The 18437-nt window shown below is 32.3% G+C and overlaps 1 protein-coding gene across 2 annotated transcripts; it reads left to right on the forward strand.

Moving 5' to 3' along the window:
- Positions 13228-17666, forward strand: LOC18596016. 2 transcript variants are annotated; one of them, XM_007024240.2, is made up of 3 exons: positions 13228-13729; positions 16069-16280; positions 16907-17666. In XM_007024240.2, exons 1-3 carry the CDS (start codon positions 13402-13404, stop codon positions 17435-17437), a joined length of 1071 nt encoding a protein of 356 aa, XP_007024302.1. In that variant the 5' UTR covers positions 13228-13401; the 3' UTR covers positions 17438-17666. The 2 variants fall into 2 exon arrangements, with proteins under 2 accessions (XP_007024302.1, XP_017979215.1); XM_018123726.1 differs by lacking the exon at positions 13228-13729 and adding an exon at positions 15640-15780.

Below are 18437 nucleotides of genomic sequence, written 5' to 3' on the forward strand. Positions count from 1 at the left end.
TTTCCAACAGGGTAAAGTATGGTTGGACAGAAAGAAAATCGAATGGGGAAAATGTTGGTTGAGCAACTTAAAAGGACTACGACCTCCTTTTTTATTATTTTTCCTTTTTCGATTTGTACAGTAAACAATGAAAATGATACAAACATATTCAAAAATAAAATGATCCGAATAATTGGATAACAAACATAAAATCTGTATAATCCAAATATACATCTGTCTTTTCCTTTTGAATTTCGGATCATTTAACACTACAGGTTAAAAGGTGGGAGTGAACGAAAAGAAGAAAATGTCTGTTTATGAAGGTGAGAATAATGAGAATCCAATGGAGTCAGTATGATGCCAATGATTTACCACATGTTAAATTCAACTATTTTTGTCCATGTTTTATCATTGGGTGGTGATGGACAAAGCGAAGTCAATGACAGCTGTTTAGGATAAAGTATTGTTCAGTCTAATCTCATCTATGGTGTCTCTTCTAATTACTTGTAGACGTTCAATTTTTGATTAATTATTAATTTTTTAAGTATTATCTTACATAGTGAGAATAAGTATGGAATAATTATGTCATACGTAAGTAAAAGTAATTCAGAACGAATAATAGGGTTCATGGGTTATTTTTACTCTTGGGATGTGGATGTTTTAGAGAATTTGCCATGATAGCTCACATATAGAAGTAATTATGAGCACTTCATCTTAATCTTTTCTTAAAGTATGAGTGCTTCACTTTTCTTTTCTTTTTTTTCAAGAAAACACGTGATACATTGTTAAGTGTCACTACTCCACTATCTAGAATTGTCATGTAGGTTCCAATTATGTGCACTTCTCATAACGCCTAATAAATTGTTCTTTCCATAATGAACATGCTCTTTCCATAACGAATACGTTCTCCCACATAAAATGTGTTACCCTAAAAGTGTTAGCAAAAAAATTACACTGTTGGAAGATATGGTGAGTACTCCGGAGAACCAAGAAACATTTGTTCCTACCAATATCAAGGAGCTCATGAAAATATTTCAAGCCTCCTAAGAAATGATACAAATGTTGGAGAATAATAAGAAGTGGATAATAGAGACCATTTTCTAGCTTGCATCTTCTCTTGCTACAACCCTCCAAGTCCAACTCATGTCGCCCCATAATAATGAAAATGCTACTAATAGGGTGAACAACAAGAATGGAAATGGAGGAAATGGAGAAAGCACAATTAACCCACTGGCCAATAAAACTAATCCCTCTATTGTTAGTAATCTGACTACAGCAACTCCTTTAACCACTACTAAAGTTTTGTCACAAAAGAAGAGCTTCAGAAATTGCTTGACTATAGAATAAGAACCTCAATTTTTCAGAGTTTAATCTTAAGTTGCCCTATCTCGCCATCGTAGTGGCCAAGCTATATCCCAAGGATTACACCAGCCAAAAATTCAAGAAATTCAATGGCAAGACTAGTGTTGCTCGAGAATATGTAATGAAGTTTGTGTAGATCTTTGGAGTAGTTGGATTAAATGATAATTTGAAGTTAAAAGAATTCTCTAAGTCTTTTACCGAAAAGGCCTATGCTTGGTATGTCAATCTCACTCTTGGTTTTATGCAATTGTGGGTTCAAATGTGCAAGATGTTTTAGGAAAAGTTCTTCTCTATCTAAGAAAAAGTTACTATTATTAATTTAGGAAAAGAGCATCAAAATTTAAGGGGAAGTTCTCATAAAATACATCCAATGCTTTAGAGAAAGGAAATCAGACATACAAAATTCTCATTATGAGAAAGAGTTAGTGAAAGTTTGCATCCAAAGTATGTTCAATGAGTATAGGGTACATTTGGAAAATTTACAAAGAGCTAGTTGTTTTGAAAGGAGAAATTCCCCAACAATAAACACAATACAATAAGGAGGCAGAGAAAGAAAAGATCTTTGACCTCTTTTATGTCTTAGAAGAGACAGCTTAAGAAAAAGACAAGAATATGAGATTAATTCTTTACCACCATTCTCAATCCCATTAGATAGAGTGAGAGCACTTCTCCATGAATGGATAAGGGGTGGATAAGTGAACTTATCCTACATTTCACGACCACCAACAATAAAAAAAAAGTCTAATCCAAGGTATTGTTACTATCACTATAGAATTGGTTATTCACTTGCTGAATGTAGAGACCTACGTAAAATATTTTATAAAAGGGTGTAAGTAGGAAAAATAGTAGTTGGAAAACAACAGGATCCAGAACAACCTGTTTCGCGCTCATGTAAGATATGTCTATGATTTCTATCATTAATTACTTCACGTATTAAAAATTTGACATTTGAAAAAAAAGTCTTATTTCAGTAGCAAATTTTATCTATTTTACTTTGGCTTTAATGTTATTCTTTAACCATATAATTCATCACTCATATTTCAATCGTTAGCTTTAGCGCTTATAATTTGACTGTAATGATATTATACTATTAGTCACAAGTTTTACCGCTCACTTCTTGGACATAACTTACTATTCACAAATTAGCCGCATTTTTTATGCTTACTTATTTAAAAGATTGAACTAATCTCCTTCATATCAAATTAAGAGGTAACTTTCTTGATGTGAAGTTGAGTGTTCTCTCTTGGTCACGTATAATAATGAGTAACATTCATATGAATAGCAGTACTTATACTAACCCATGAAGGTCTTGCCCATGGAATATTGGCAATTGAATGTTAATTTTGAAATTAATCTAATAAGTATGTCTTATACAAAAGCATTACTAATTTTGAATACCAATTCAATCATAAGTTGGAGGAATATAATTTTAGCTTTACCAAGTGTATATGGAGTCCTCAAGGAGAAGTGAAGAAACACGAGGAAAACTACCAAGTGAAAGAGGTTCACTTGGTAATCATACCCAAATTGGCACTTCACAAATTCTCCTTACTCAAACTTTGTTAAGAAAAAAAGCTCGTGGAACGATGTTCTTCCTCATATTGATAGTGGTTTTCTACTTCCTGTGTAGCAATAATAGCTTTACTGGGCTTGTCACGTATTGGCAATGGTTTTCTTCTTCTATGTAGTAATAATAACTTTACTAGGCACACTTCATATTGGCAGTGGTTTTTTTTCTTCTGTGTAGCAGTAATAGCTTTATTGGACTTGTCGGGAGAAGAAAGGATTATGCTGGCCTGTGTGCAACGCACGAGCCTCTTTCTACTTGTTTTTTTCTTTCTCTTTCTACCTCACTTTTTCTTTCCTTTTTCTTTTTTTTTCTATGCCCTCCACATGGCTCGTGGAGGAAGCCTCTTTAGAGCTTCCTTTTAAGTATGTTATAGATTATCTTTACATACATTATAATGACTACACATTTTTTAAATGATTATAAAAGTACTTTTGTTAGTAACACTTTTTATAATATTTTTGTAATTTTTGATTGCATCATACAAAATTTTAATAGCATTATAAAGGTCACATACATTAACAAAAAAAAAACTATTTGATATCACTACTAAAAACAAAAAAAATTAAAGTTTAAAATAGTTAAATTTTCAAGATTTTAATATATATATATATTACCTAAAAAATTGTCATTAGAATCCAAAATTTATTTTAGTAATATTAATTATCTTATATTATAATTATTTATTAAAAAATTATTATTTTTTAATAATAAAATTTTCACACAAGAGACAGAAAGGTTTATACATTCATAAGTGATGTTCTAAATGTGTAACGCATGGAGAATGTTTTCGAGTACATAATGCGTAGGTGATGTTCCAAATATGTAACGTACAAGTGACGTTCCCAAATATGTATCACATAGGTGACGTTCCCAAATGCGTAACGCACGAGTGACATGCAACATACAGGTGACGTTTCCTAAGGGTGAGCAAATGTAAATCGAATCGAATAATCAAATCGAACTGAAATGAGTTTGATTTTTTCGGTTCAGTTAGTTCGGTTCTTTGAATAGTTCGGTTATTAAAATTTATTTGGTTCAGTTTCGGTTAGAAAAATTTTTAACCGAACTAACTGAACTTAAGTAAGGGTATTATGGAGATTTTGCATAAAAAATAAATCCTAAACCTAATCTCTTATCCTCTTTAGTTCCTCTTTAATTATATGAGTATCCATTTTATTTATTAAAATTTTTTATTATCATTTTTAATATTTTTGTAGTATTGATTTATTGAGAAAAATACAGCATAAATAAAATATATACAAACAAAAAAAAAATTATCAAGTTCAGTTTTTGAAAACCAAACCGAACTAATAGAATTATTTCGGTTTCGGTTAGTTTGGTTATTTGTATAGTTCGGTTTGATTTTAGTTATTTTTTAAATAGGAATTCAGTTAGTTCAGTTATTAGATATCAAAAACCGAACTAACTGAAATAACCATTTGCATACTCTTAATGTTTCCAGTGCGTAATGCACAGGTGACATTCTCAAATATATAACACATTTCAAGTACGCAATGCACAAGTGACGTTCCAAGTGTGTAACGCACAAGTGATGCTTTTAAGTACGTAACGTATAAATGACGTTCTCAAATATGTAACACATCTATTTCCTAATCACATGTAAAGTATATATAATAATAATAATAATAATAATAATAATAAATTTTTTATTTTTAGTTGTACACCTCTAATTTTTATATAGCACATTCTTTCCTTTATAATTGTTTCCATTCATCCTAGTTATTGTCGTAATGACTGAAAAATCTAAATGAATCGTTGCGAATTTTCCACATATTCTTTGATTTTTATTCCTCATCAGCTATTACAATACTACTTACGTTTTAAGGACTACTACGATCTTTTTCTCAGTTGCCTATAGTGTACTCTTTTTTACTTGTTGCAACACGTCTCTCTATGCTAGAAAAACCATCTAAATTATATTGTCTCTATTACCTTTCCCTTTTTCTATTACTGTAATCATCTTTTAAAACATATATCTTGATTAATCGAAGTTGAATTTTATTATAATAAAATCAATTAAATTATATATTTTTTATTTTTACCACATATTTACTTGAAAATTTTGAGAACATTACAAGTAATTATATCAATTGGATTTTAATAGTGACCCCTCTACATTATGAGACAGAAACAGGAATTAGTTTGAATTGTAAAGAAAAATTAAGAAGAAGACCGTTCTCAAGTCTTGATTGTTTCTTTTGAAGTGGGCAATCTCCTTACTCTTTCCTTCTTTTTCTTGTTCTTGTCGTTGAAAATTCGCTCAAACAACGCAAGTCCACGGCTCTATAAAATGTTCACACCAGGAAAATGAAGGTGTCATGTAATTGCCCATTCCTCAACTTGTCTTGGGCTTGCGTTATAATAGAAGTTGTACTTTGATAAAAAAAAAATATTGTTAATTTTAGGGATGTCAATTTCATTGGAATTTAGTTAAAAATTCGATTCTTCACTTTGACGGGAATGAACGATTACAAAAATAGAGATGGAGGAGATGAAGAATTCGCCGCCCTAAAATATTAGATATATTTTTTTATACTAGATGTAACTGTTTTGAATTTATAAGTTTTATTTGGTGAACTTGCGTACTTTTAGATTTAGTTGTGTTTGTATTTTCTAGTTATATTTGTATTTTGTATGTTGAAACTTTTAATAATTTTACTTTGATCTATATTGAATAGTGTACCCTATTGAATTTAGTTTAAATTATTCTTAATTAATTAGATTAATTGAACACAATAAATTAACAAAATATTGAGTATTTAAATTTAAGAATTTTCAAATTAAAAAAAAATTTCTGTTAGTTCCCTGTGGAGGTGAGAATGAGAAGATATTTCTTTCTTAAGGCGGGGATAGGGATGGGTATGGGAACTTATACGGAAAAAAATTATTGGTTGACCTATAAAATCTTTCTTTTTGAAAAAAAAAAGGTAAACGAATAGATTCATAGGTAATTTTATTTTATTGACTTGCTTTTAGGTAATGGATAAATTCATGAATGATGTTTTATCGTTAGTACCAATTAAAATATAAGAATTTGATCAACAAACTGTTACCACATTATATAAAGCAAATAATTTAAGACAACACTCCTAAAATAAATACCATATACTCAAATGTGGTTAAAAATTATATTGGATATACTAAGATGTAGCACCAAGCTTGTTACGATTGAAAATGTAGAATTAAATCGTAATTTTTTTTTTTTTATAAAATTTGATTACCCTTTTGTAGAATTTTTCGTTTTATGTTCTTAATTAGGGCATACTACCCAAAAAATAAAATAAAAGAAATTTGAAATTAAAATATGGTGTCCACGTAATCCCATATGATTGGAAACTTTATAATCACGAGGGCGGCTAGCCACAATGCTTGACTTTAGAGATGAGCAATCCAAATCTAAGGTCAAGGCTATCAATTTTAAGCTTAAGGCAATCGCTGAATTCCTTTTCTTCTGGTTTTGTTGCTCCGAGAACTGACCCAAGACACACTTGCCTTTCTTCATTGGTCTACCAATTCTGAAATTCTCCTTGCTGTGTATAAAATCTGGGCACTTCTCTTGACTGCCACCCACGTTCAAGTGAAAGCTTGCCCATCATTAATAATTAAAAATATCTTTATGTGGGTTAAAATTAAATAAACAGAAAGTCCCTCTCTAGATTTTATTTATTTTTCTTTTTTTTTGTTAAAATATTGGCGATATAACCACACATTTTGGATAGGCATGAAATGCAAAATTAATACAACTGGATAAGTAGAAACCTTGAAAAGATTAGAAGGAAAAGTGCAAATTGCTGGTCTGATTATAGCCTAAAAACAAATGGTTGATTTGATGTGGGAATTTGTGCTCTTCACCTTTCAAAATTTTGTGTGGTTCATATTCGTATCATCTTTATTATTATTGTTATATCTGAACTTCAATTTACTAAAAAACAAAGAGAAAAATCTAATTAAAGCTCGTCATATTAAAAGGAGAAACGATGATTGGATTCCAGATTTAATTCATTTGGCCCTATCATTTTCTTTCACTTTTGGTGATATTTGTGTAGCTCTCAATGCATATGCCATTTTTCTTTTCTTTTGTAGCACATGAGAGAGAGAATTGGACAATTGGTTTTGGATTTTTCTTCGAGAGAAATATGTGGTCAGTATTAAAAAGAAAAACTATTTATTTTGATTAAACAATATTTATATTATTAATTATACTATGAATCTTTTATTTATATGTGTATTATTCTTTTTTTAAGATGTTGTTACTACAAAAAATATGAGCAAACAATCTGTATAAAAGAATGCTTGTGATCTTCTTTCACATGGGTTGATGCCAAAAAAACAAAAGAAAAAAATATATGTACTTTTTTTTTTTTTCCATTTTTTCACCCACACACACTAGAGTGACTAGACTGATGATGATATATGCTAAAACCAAATCCAAAACCTCAAATCTTTTGGAGCAGAAAGAAGGAAGATTACCACCGCTTAACGTGCTGATGGGCTTAAAGTATTACCTGTTTTCACACTTAAACAGGGTTTCCTTTGGGAAGGGGAAAAGGACAAAATCAAATCCCAACACCACATGCAAAAGTTCACTGGTGCAAATAGCTTTCCATTTGTAAATCCATGTTCATTACCCAATTAAAAATTTACGAAGTAGGATAGGAGTCATGCTCAAAGATTCCCGGAAGTTCACCTTCAAGATAACATACTTTTGTTTTGGTTTTATGCCAATCCCTCCTCTTTTTTTGTTTTGTTTTCTCCATAGAAAGAATAGAAGGGAGGACACCTCTTTGTTTTTTTCTTGATGACAAATAAAAAGTCCACAAAAGCTTGACTTTGCACTTGCTGGCTTGCTACCCTCTCTCTCATCAATCCAAAGAAAAATATCCAATTTTTTAGGCCACGCGTCATATCTAAAAGCACCAATCAAGTGCCTTCACGTGTCCGTACAAAGTTAGCTTTAATCTTTGCCCTAAGATAAGGTTCTTTTATAATGAAAAAATATGTCTCACATTATTAAAATACATTGGATATGGTCTACAATTGCGAAATTGGTTGGCGGGTTGGGATCTTCTGGTCCATTTCTATCTCTCTCTCTCTCTCTCTTTTTCTCTGTGATATATGTTAAGAGGAGGAGATCTGCTACTAGGTTTATGCCTTGTTGATAAGATTTTTAAGAGTCAAACTTATCCTAATTAGGTTTAAGGACAAATTATATTGGACAAATCATGATAAGTTTGGCACATATCGTGTATTATAACAGATGTTTAGATCCAAATCAAGGTTTGGGATATATGAGATAAAATCTAGGGTAGAAAGAGCTCTTTTGACTCATTTCTTGTTCCCAAAGTATCTATAAAACAAAAAACTATATCTAATAAATAAGCACTTTATTTAAACACTCACAAGACTCATTCAAAGACAATGGTAAAAAGGATTTAAAAAATATATCTAAAATCAACTCTCAAGTCTAGTTTCATCTTTATATCCCTTTCTTAGTTATTTAGTTAAACAAAAAAAAAATTCGAGTAATTAAAATATTTGGTAGAAAATTCAAAATTAACATTTTTATTTTTTTTATCTCCTCTTGTCAATAAGAGAAATATGTCTATGATGCATAAAATCAACACTCGCTTGGATTTATTTCAACATATGCTGTCCCAAAATCTTTAAAAATACTTAAATGTTAACGAGGGCATAAAATGGTTTGGATAGATAGCGACCACCCATCAAAACATTCAATTTATTGACCAAATACAACTTTACAAGCAAAAGTCTGTGAAAGACATAATAATAACTTATATATTCCTAATGGAGTAAGAAAGAAAAAGAAAAGGGTAAAAAATTTTTTTAAAAAATCCATCATTCTTTTTAGTACAAGTGTACAGTGATCCGTGAAATCAATCCCCCCCAACAATCAAATGTGGGCTACCACCTGATTCCACGTGGCATTGTTGAAGTGGTCCAGTAGTATCCCATTAGGGTTTCTATAGGAGTCCTAATTGATTTGAAACACCTTTCTTTCCATATCAAGTACCAAGTTAACCAAATTGATGAAAAAGTGGGCAATTTGGTCATTAAAAAGAAGACGGTTTTTCTGACATGAAAATGCTGTAATAATTGAAATCTTAAAAAAATTGACCAAAACATTTAAGAGTGATCTGATTTGGTGAATCTGTGCCTTCCTATATTACATCCTGACCATCCCTTCCATAAATATGGAAACGCAAATCTTAGTCTCAATTTTTATGTCGGAATCTCTTGCAATCACTTTTATATCCCAAAACTTTGACGAAGAAAAAAATCAAAGCCCTTTTCCAATTTTTATTTTTTTCCCTTAATAATCCGAAATAAATATTAACAAATAGATTTCCGTCTGATATTATTTTTAATAACTATAAAACATTATTTAGTTATACATCTTCTAAAATAAAGATTCCTTTAGGATAGTTAAACCTACGTACAAGATTGAAATTTATGACTGTATCTACATTATTCTTCTTCCGAGTTTTGGACATAATTAGAAAAATACTATTATGCAAAACTGTAGCACGTACAATATGTTATCAAATGATTTACTACTTTTTTTAATTTCAAAAAGGGAATTCAAATTATCTTACTCAAATTTTAGGATGCTTTAAAAAAATTATTTTTGTTGCAATGGTTGTGTTCCAAACACGTTCTTGGTCAGAACTATAGGGAGAAATGGCAAACAATGTGCATTTTATTGCTACAGAGAGCAAGTTGTTGTTCGCTTGAGCTGCAAATTCAGCAGTGTCTCGACCCACACGGCATTTCTTTTCATCCTATTTTGTTATCCAAATGCATTGAACAGGTTTGATTAATATAATTTAAGAACTATCTTGATCCTGTCCAGATTGATAAGGTATTGGACTAACAACAAACACCATCGAACTAGCAATAATTGAAAGTTTCTAGATCCATTACACGCCAACAAAGCTGGGCCGTATGAAAGTAATTTACTTAGGTTAGAATCCTTGTGTAATGTCACCAACAAAAGAGGTGACTAAGTTCTAGGATTTTAGGCTAATTGTGTTCTATTAGGCATAGAATATTTATCTTATTTATGTTTTTTTTATATTATTTACTTTACTTGTACTTTAAGTAAATTTAAAATTCTTTTAGAAAGTCTTTGGTATTGTGGAAGTCTTCTACTTTCTTTGCAATTTAAATGGGTGTAATGACTTTATAATGTTTGGTTTGTAAATAAGTGAAGGGAATGCGCTTGCAATTGTAATGTCATTACAATGGGGTAAGCTGAAGGAGGAAAAGAGAAAGTTAAAATATTTTTTTCCTAACTTATCCCCCCACACTCTGTCTTTATTTTCTCTTTTTTTCTTCTTCTTCGTCCTCTCCCCAGGTCACCTGCACATTTCAGTGAAATTCTCTTATGCATGATGGCTGTTGCCGTCCTTACAACACACAAAAGTCAGGACTTGACTCTTGCGCATGTTCCTTTGGGTTTCCTAAAAGCACCCCTCATTCCAATTTGAAGCCTATCAGCATCAGCGCATGAAAGCATTTAGTTTTTTTTTTTGAAGAAGAAGAAGAAGAGGAAGAAGATGAAAGCATCTCGTTGATTTGTAGAATATGGAAGGGATGAACCCTCACTCTCAAATGGAAAGCATCCTTACCAGTATATTTGGCCATGTTCTTGTTGCGGGCAATTGGAGCAGCCTGCTTTCTTGTTAAAAAAATTGTTATTAAAAGTATTTATTATTTATTTTAAAAAATAAAAAGAGAAACTATTAGTCCAAAAGTTTAAAGATGAAAAAATTAGAAAATTCTTTGGATAATGGTTTTTATTGTTCATGTGATAATTTTAGGCATTATTATTTTTAATATTTATAAGTTTAAGGTACTACTAAATATTTAGTAATTTTGTATATTTTAATATTAAAATATTATATTATTTTTGTCATGTTATTATTTAGGATAAAATACTCTATCATCCATAACTTTTAAACATAATTACACACGAGTCCACTAGTTTGTAAAATGAACACTTCGCCTCAAACAGCTAAACGATGTTAATATTTAAATTGAAATGTCTAATATGTCTTTCTCTTTTCTTTTTTTTTTTACTTTTTTTAACTTGCCAATGATGTTTCTTATGTCGACCGCCCACCTCGTAACCGGATCTAGCTCAGATTCAGCTGAATTTCTCAAGGAACATCAAATTTGGTGCTGCCAAACTACCAAGATCAGTGCTCTCAAGGAGCACTATGTTGGGTGCTCCCCAAAGAGCACACGATCTGTGCTTCTTAGGGAACACTCGATCAATGCTCCCACCCACGATGGGTGCTTCCCAAGGAACACCCGATCAGTGCTTAGTTTTTTTTAATAAGAAAAAAATTAAAATAAAAAATTATAGTTTATATAGTATGATAATTTTTAAAATTGACGAAGGGTAAAATTATTTTTTCAATTATCACATCATCAAACTAACGAAAATATTAATAATGGACTAATCGCTAGACTTATGTGTTCGGTGAAAATTATTCTTTTATGGTGGACTATCTATTTTGAAAATTAATAGATCCGCATATAATTATAACTAAAAATTAAGAGGTGGGGTATTTTATCCTATTATTTACTATTTCAAGGGATAAAATTGAAAAGTTAAAAATTTATATTAAAAAGAATGTAAGTTTATTCAACTTTTTATTTTCATACATAAAGGTAATTTTGTTAATTCACACTATATTCTCAGTAAAGTGCTTTTAAACCAAATATTATAATAAAATATTCCTACTAATTATATTCCCTGTAATCATAACTTTCCTATGTTATAGCAAATACTATAATGTTATTTTCTCAACAATCACATAACTAGCAAAATACCAAACGTCACTTTAGGTTTAGGATGAGTTTTCTTGATAAATAACCTTTTTATGTTTTGTTGTAAGGCACAAAATTTACCAATCAAGCTATAAACCAAGTTATTCGAAAGCTAGAGTCTTAGGCTTGCTTACGAGATAGATCATTACAAGATACGCTTGTTTAGTCTTCGCAATATTCTAGCTTGCTTAGTCTCCGCATTATTCAGAACCATTACAAAGTCTTCGCAATACTTAGCATTAGTCTCCGCAGTATTCAGTATCATTACAAGATAAGCTTAGTTAGTCTTTGCAATATTCAGCATCATTACGAGTTAGATTATTACAAGATAGACTTGCTTAGTATCCACAATATTCAGTATCATTACGAGATAGATAAGCTTTGCTCAGTCTCAATTACAAGATAGGCTTGCTTAGCATCCACAATACTTAGTATCATTACGAGATAGATAGGCTTGCTTAGTCTCGATTATCATTACGAGATAGGCCTGTTTAATATCCACAATATTTAGTATCATTAATGAGACAGATCGGCTTGCTTAGTCTCCCCAATATTCAACATCATTACAAGATAGATCATTCCAAAATAGGCTTGCTTAGTTTCCGCAATATTTAGCATCAGTACAAGATAGATCATTACAAGATAAACTTGCTTAGTATATGCAATATTCAGTATCTTTACGAGATAAGCTTGCTTAGTATTCATACGCAAGACTAAGCAAGACTCAAACGTCACACGAATCTTGGTTAAAGTTTCAAGCCCGTAGCATTAATAACATGCCTAGTCCGTAACATTAACAACATGCCATAAAATTATTTTTTGTCATACTTAATGTCTTTATAAAAAAATGATATCTATGTAATTTTTCATATAGAATAAACAAATACATAATGACATATAAATCATATTTATTCGATAATCATTTTACAAATCAAGTTATAAGATTCATTCAAAAAAAAAAAGAACACGATACCATCTAAATCATATTAAAGCTAAGAACTTGTGTAGTTTGAATGATTTATCTTATAATTTAGATATTTTTAATATTTATTTTAGATATTTTTAAGTAAAGAACTCTTTTGCTTTATTTATTATTATTTGAATAATATTTATATAATTTAATTTATTGTAACAAGCAGATAGAAAAATAACAAAATTCTAAGATTTATTTCATAGTTACTTTTTTTCCGAGTAAATTTTAGTTAAAATTTTGAAATAAAATGGAAAAATCCGAAACAACAGGAGCACGCGCAAATTCGACGACCCCAAAAAAGAAGAAAAGCAGGACGTTATTTCCATATAAGGGTGAATCCGTCATTGCATTTGTGTCCAACGTACGATCCACCGTGATCCTCTTAATCCTCCAAGTCTGATCTAAATCTTTAAATTCCCAAAATACCCTCCATCTCCTTTTGCCCCCTTCTTGTACTCCTCCCTCCTTAATCTCCTTCATTTCCATGCAACCTCCTTCCCTCCCTCTCTCTCTCTAGAAAAACCCTCTTTCTCTGTCTAAATCTATTTATATTTATTAATCTAGATTTATTTTCAAAATTTGTATTAACAAATAGATAAATAAGATTAGTTTTTTTTTTTGGTTTTGGCTCGGGCGAGTCATGACTCGGCGATGCTCGCATTGCAGCAACAACGGCCACAACTCCCGCACGTGTCCCACGCGGGGTGGTGGCGGAAGCGGCGGAGTTGGCGGAGGAGTGAAGCTATTCGGTGTTCGTTTGACGGACGGGTCAATAATAAAGAAGAGTGCGAGTATGGGAAATTTGTCGTCCGCGCACTACCATAGCTCGTCATCAGCCGCCGCTTCACCTAATCCGGACTCGCCTTTATCGGATCACGTCCGTGACCCGAACCACGTGCCCGACGGCTACCTCTCTGATGACCCCGCCGCACACGCCTCTACAAACCGTCGCGGAGAGAGAAAGAAAGGTGATTACTCCAAAACGTCGCGTTTTGAGTTTTTTGTTTGCTTATCTAACCTTTTTCCGGGGATTTGAAGGTTGCTTATTTGGATTTTGGATTAGGTTCTTTGGTTTGTTTATTATTTATTGAAAGACATAATTTAGACCTTAGAGTATGTTGATGATCAACTATGTTTTTTCTTTTTGTGATTTGTTTTTGCTTCTTAACTTATTTATTTGCTTGTTTTTATCTTTGTGCCAAATTAAATGAAAAATATTTATTTAATCCATCGTGTATTAATTATGCTTATTAACTTTCTTTTTGAAAAAAATATATTTTTTTTGTTTTAAAGTTTGTTAAGTGTTTTCTCATTGATTGGCAATTTATGTAGTTCTCAATTTATTTATCGTATATTAAATTCTTGAGTTTTAGTAAAATTTTGTCTAAGAAAATCGAGTACCAAGTTTTTCGATTTTTCTTTGTTTTGGGGTTTTGTGAAATTATATGCAGATGATTAAGTATGAGCAAATGATCTTCTTTTGTTTATTTTTTAAGATTAAACTTGTCTATATATACCTCAGTTTTTTTTAATGTATTAAAAAGTACCGTACTGATGATTACTTTTAGTAAATTTAGTTTAATTATTGAAATAACCATGATTAGGAAATGAACAATTATTCCAGCATGTGTATTAAGCTAATAAAATTGGAGAAAAGAGATTAATTCATGTGTTAGTCAATTTCCTTGATTTAGTGAAAGTGGGTATTATTGTTTTCCCCTGTTTTTTAATAGCCTCGCCTAGTAGAGCTTTCCTCTATCTTTCTTTTTTTTTTTTAAACCTTTTTATGTTGTTATTATGGGTAGTTTGGTCTTTTGGGGACCACATGAGTAAGGGATATTGGATAATTTGCTGCTTTGTTATAATTGAATCTCTCTTTTGCTTCACCATGTCTGAACTGTGAATGGAGCTTTTAAGGTTATATTGTCTCTGAAAAATTATTGTTTAGAGGAATGCGAGCTTTCCCTTTACAGGGGGAACAGTCTAAGGCGTGGATCGTGCTTTATGGTTTTGACTTTTCTGTGCTGTCATGATCTCCACGTATTTCAAGGCAGATACCCTAACTGCTAAGAGAAACCTTGGGAAAAGAACTCTGTAAGCTGTATTAAGTGGTTTATTTGGATGTCCGTCCATGTGTCGGCAGATACAAATAAACACTGGCTGGTACATGATGTGAAGCTTAAGTGACTTCTTTGTTTTCAAGTTTACTCAATTTTTGTTGTATTAATCGAATAGCTATAAATAGGTAACTCATAGCAGAACCGTGTTTAGAAAATGAGATGTTCCATGACCCATAATGAATATTTAGTTGTGAAACTGATATTTCAATTATTTATACCTGCTGATTCTAGTCTCCCGAAATATTTAGGTTCCAACAGAACTGTCATTCCTGGGAAATAGAAAGTAGTTTCTAGGTGAGAACTTGGATTCCTTTTCAATTTAGTTTACTTTCTTTATGTAAATTATCAGCTGAAAGTTTTGTTCCATACTATTAAGGTAATTTTAAGTTTTAGATTAACTTTAATAATTGTTATATGTTTTCTTCTTAATTTTTGGGGAACACTACTTTTTGCTGCATGTGTTGAATAAGTTGATTCTTACCTTGTGACATGAGTTATTTGAGTGATCTAGTAGGCTTCTTTACAAGTAAATTGAGAGAGTGAAGTATTGGTTTGCAAGATTGAAGCTTCAACAGTGTCTTACCCCATTCTTTTGGAAAATAGGCTCATGATTGTGAACTCAGAGCAGGGATCTAGCCAATGCAATATGATCTTGTATAAGAGTTTGAATTGTGCCAGTTTCTGCAAGTATATGATTGGTATTGCATTGAGTTTCATGATAATGTAATTGTTGGTATTTGGATCCTTTGGTAGATTTCTGTGGATTATATTGGTAGCAACAATTGATATGCTCTGCATTTCAAGGTGATTCCATCATCTGTTTCCTTCCTTATGTTGTGTCATGGCTGATGAGGACATCCAACTCTACTGGATATACCTCCAGCAGTACAGCTGTTTGGGTAACTACTTTGCATTCTGGTTATCATTTTGAACTACTTATTTTAGTTACATGCATTATTTGCTTTCAAAGCTAGGAATGACCTTCCAAGCAGGCAAATTATCGCATTGTTTCTGCTTGAACACCCTATGTACAATATTACTTTGACTCAACCATAGTAGAGGAGAGGATAGGGGGTGGGTTTTCAGTTTAACTGTTGGGATGGAATGAATATATATGTTGACTTAATTAAATTTATTCTTAGCCATGATATTTGAAGATATCCAATTAAATTTTGGCTGCTTTACAGGTGTCCCATGGACTGAAGAGGAACATCGGCTCTTTCTAATTGGCCTCCAGAAATTAGGGAAAGGGGATTGGCGGGGTATAGCCAGAAACTTTGTAATGTCAAGGACACCTACTCAGGTAGCAAGTCATGCCCAGAAGTATTTCATCCGTCAGAGTAATGTTACTCGAAGAAAGAGACGTTCAAGCCTTTTCGACATGGTCCCAGATGATATGGTTTGTCTTGCTATTTTATGTTGTTTCTGCATTTGCTAAACGTTAGCTACACATCATATCATTGAGCACATTAGATTTGGCATGCAACATGGTCTATCTGAACATAGCCACATAATCAATGTAAAGAGGATCAATTTATAATAGTGCTAAAGAGCTTACCTTTGTCCATTACTGAAGGGATTTTAACAAATAGCATATTAGGATCATTGTCAACAAATGTGCATGTGAATATGAAATGGTGTCACTGTATAGCGGAGGAGATTAACTACATATACAATCTAAATTAGAGGTGACAATTTGGCAGGGTGGTTGGTTTCAGGTTGGGCTATTTGGGAGTTGTCAACTCTTGAGCCAATTTGAGTTTGCGTTCTGTGCAGGTTCAGATTAACATTTGTTGTACTTACTTTGCTAACAAATAGCAATTGAATTTGGTTTGAGGTCAGATTTAGGTTCAGTTTGTTTTGGTTTTTATGCCAATAGGGTTCATGCTGTTGAATTCTGATTGAATTTGGGATTGGTTGTATGGTGTGCCATCTGGATGGGGTAGTTTCTTTATTTTCTAAACTAAATATACGGTACTTTTTCTCATCAATTCTGGTTTGATTTTCTTCTCCATTCTTTTGCAGGCTACAGATACTCCCCCAGTGCCTGAAGACCAAGTTTTGCTGCCTTCTTCACAGGTGGAAGAAGCGGATAATGCAAATTCAATACCTTCATTAAATCTCTCTCTCAACTCTGAATTTGAGCATGGAGAAGCTGCTTCACAAGAAACAGTTCAAGAAACTGAAGAAACCATGATGGGATCAAGTGAATTCACACCAATGATCCATGGTTTCTTGCCACCTTATTTACCTGTTCCTTACCCATTTTGGCCGCCAAATCCAGCCCCTCCTCATGAAGAGAAGGGCGTAGAGGCATCTCAACATCAGGTACTGAAGCCGATTCCATTACTTCCCAAGGAACCTGTCAATCTAGATGAACTAGTTGGAATGTCTCAGCTTAGTATAGGAGAGACTGAGAATGGCCATAGAGAGCCCTCTCCACTATCCCTGAAACTGCTAGGAGAACCATCGCGACAATCAGCATTTCATGCAAATGCACCCGTTGGTGGCACAGATTTGAGCAAGGGCAAGACTGGTGCAATTCAAGCGGTTTGAACTGCAGGGAAGGAGGATGCTACTTCTATCTTATTTTGTGTCTTTTTTTTTTTTTTGCATTACCATAGTTACTCTAAGGTATTTAGTTTTATTTTTTGATAGTATGAAATTTCTGGTCCTTACAACATAGGTTAAGATCAATTTCTGGGAAATATTTATTCATTCTAACTGTAAACAGCTAGATGTTCGAATAATCAAATGCGTTTTAGCAGTGAATGCCTTGGTCTCATATCAAGTCCTTGTATCTTAGCTTTGACTTTCACACACTGTTCTTCTGGGCTAGTGTACGTATGGTTCCTGTGAATGTTAGGTTCTTTTGGCCTTTTGAAACATGGAGAACCACGGTAGCATAATGTGATCTGTTAGTGCATTTTTACATTTTATGTGATTGGAAAATGCCTAGTTTGATATTTGATGAGATTTGGCCCAATTCAGTCGGTCATAGTTGCAAAACACCTCGAGCAACTGCAAAATTTTTCATCATTCAGCTGGAGTACCTAATTGTCTGGAAAAGAGTAAGCATGCAGCTTTGAGTTGAGATAAATTGGACTGTTAATGGGCTATTATCATGAAGGAACAACATTTTATTTTTTCCAGCTTGCGGATGGGGTGTACACAAACTAGCTATCCCAGGCTTGATTAATGTGATTCCATTCTCCTGGGTTTGGGTATAAAACCTATTCTTTTGCCAAATACAATTAATGATGTTAAGAGGAACCATGCATTGTGAAGAAATTATGTTTTTGTATCACAAATTTGATACTAGGCGTAATATTGAAACAAAAATAAGATTGATATCCTCTAATCTTGAATGTAAGTAAATGAAAGTAAATTTGGGATACGTATCAACGATATATAAGATCTGAAATGTTTGGCGATCCTCTTGTAAACGATCTCCCTACTCCTTTTCATTTTAAAACAAAAGGACCAAAGTCAAATGTTCCAGGATCCTAAAGCTTTTACAAAGTCTTGAGGAAATCTGGTGTGTGATGATTAGAAT

The sequence above is a fragment of the Theobroma cacao genome, chromosome 6, assembly GCF_000208745.1.
Source record: "Theobroma cacao cultivar B97-61/B2 chromosome 6, Criollo_cocoa_genome_V2, whole genome shotgun sequence".
In the NCBI taxonomy this organism is placed as follows: Eukaryota; Viridiplantae; Streptophyta; class Magnoliopsida; order Malvales; family Malvaceae; genus Theobroma; species Theobroma cacao.

Bases quoted from the DNA above. Each gene is read 5' to 3' on its own strand.
- LOC18596016 (XM_007024240.2), top strand. From the start codon at position 13,402: ATGACTCGGCGATGCTCGCATTGCAGCAACAACGGCCACAACTCCCGC. The intron at 13,730-16,068 runs GTGATTACTCCA...GCTGCTTTACAG, and splicing joins TCGCGGAGAGAGAAAGAAAG to GTGTCCCATGGACTGAAGAG. The intron at 16,281-16,906 runs GTTTGTCTTGCT...ATTCTTTTGCAG, and splicing joins ACATGGTCCCAGATGATATG to GCTACAGATACTCCCCCAGT.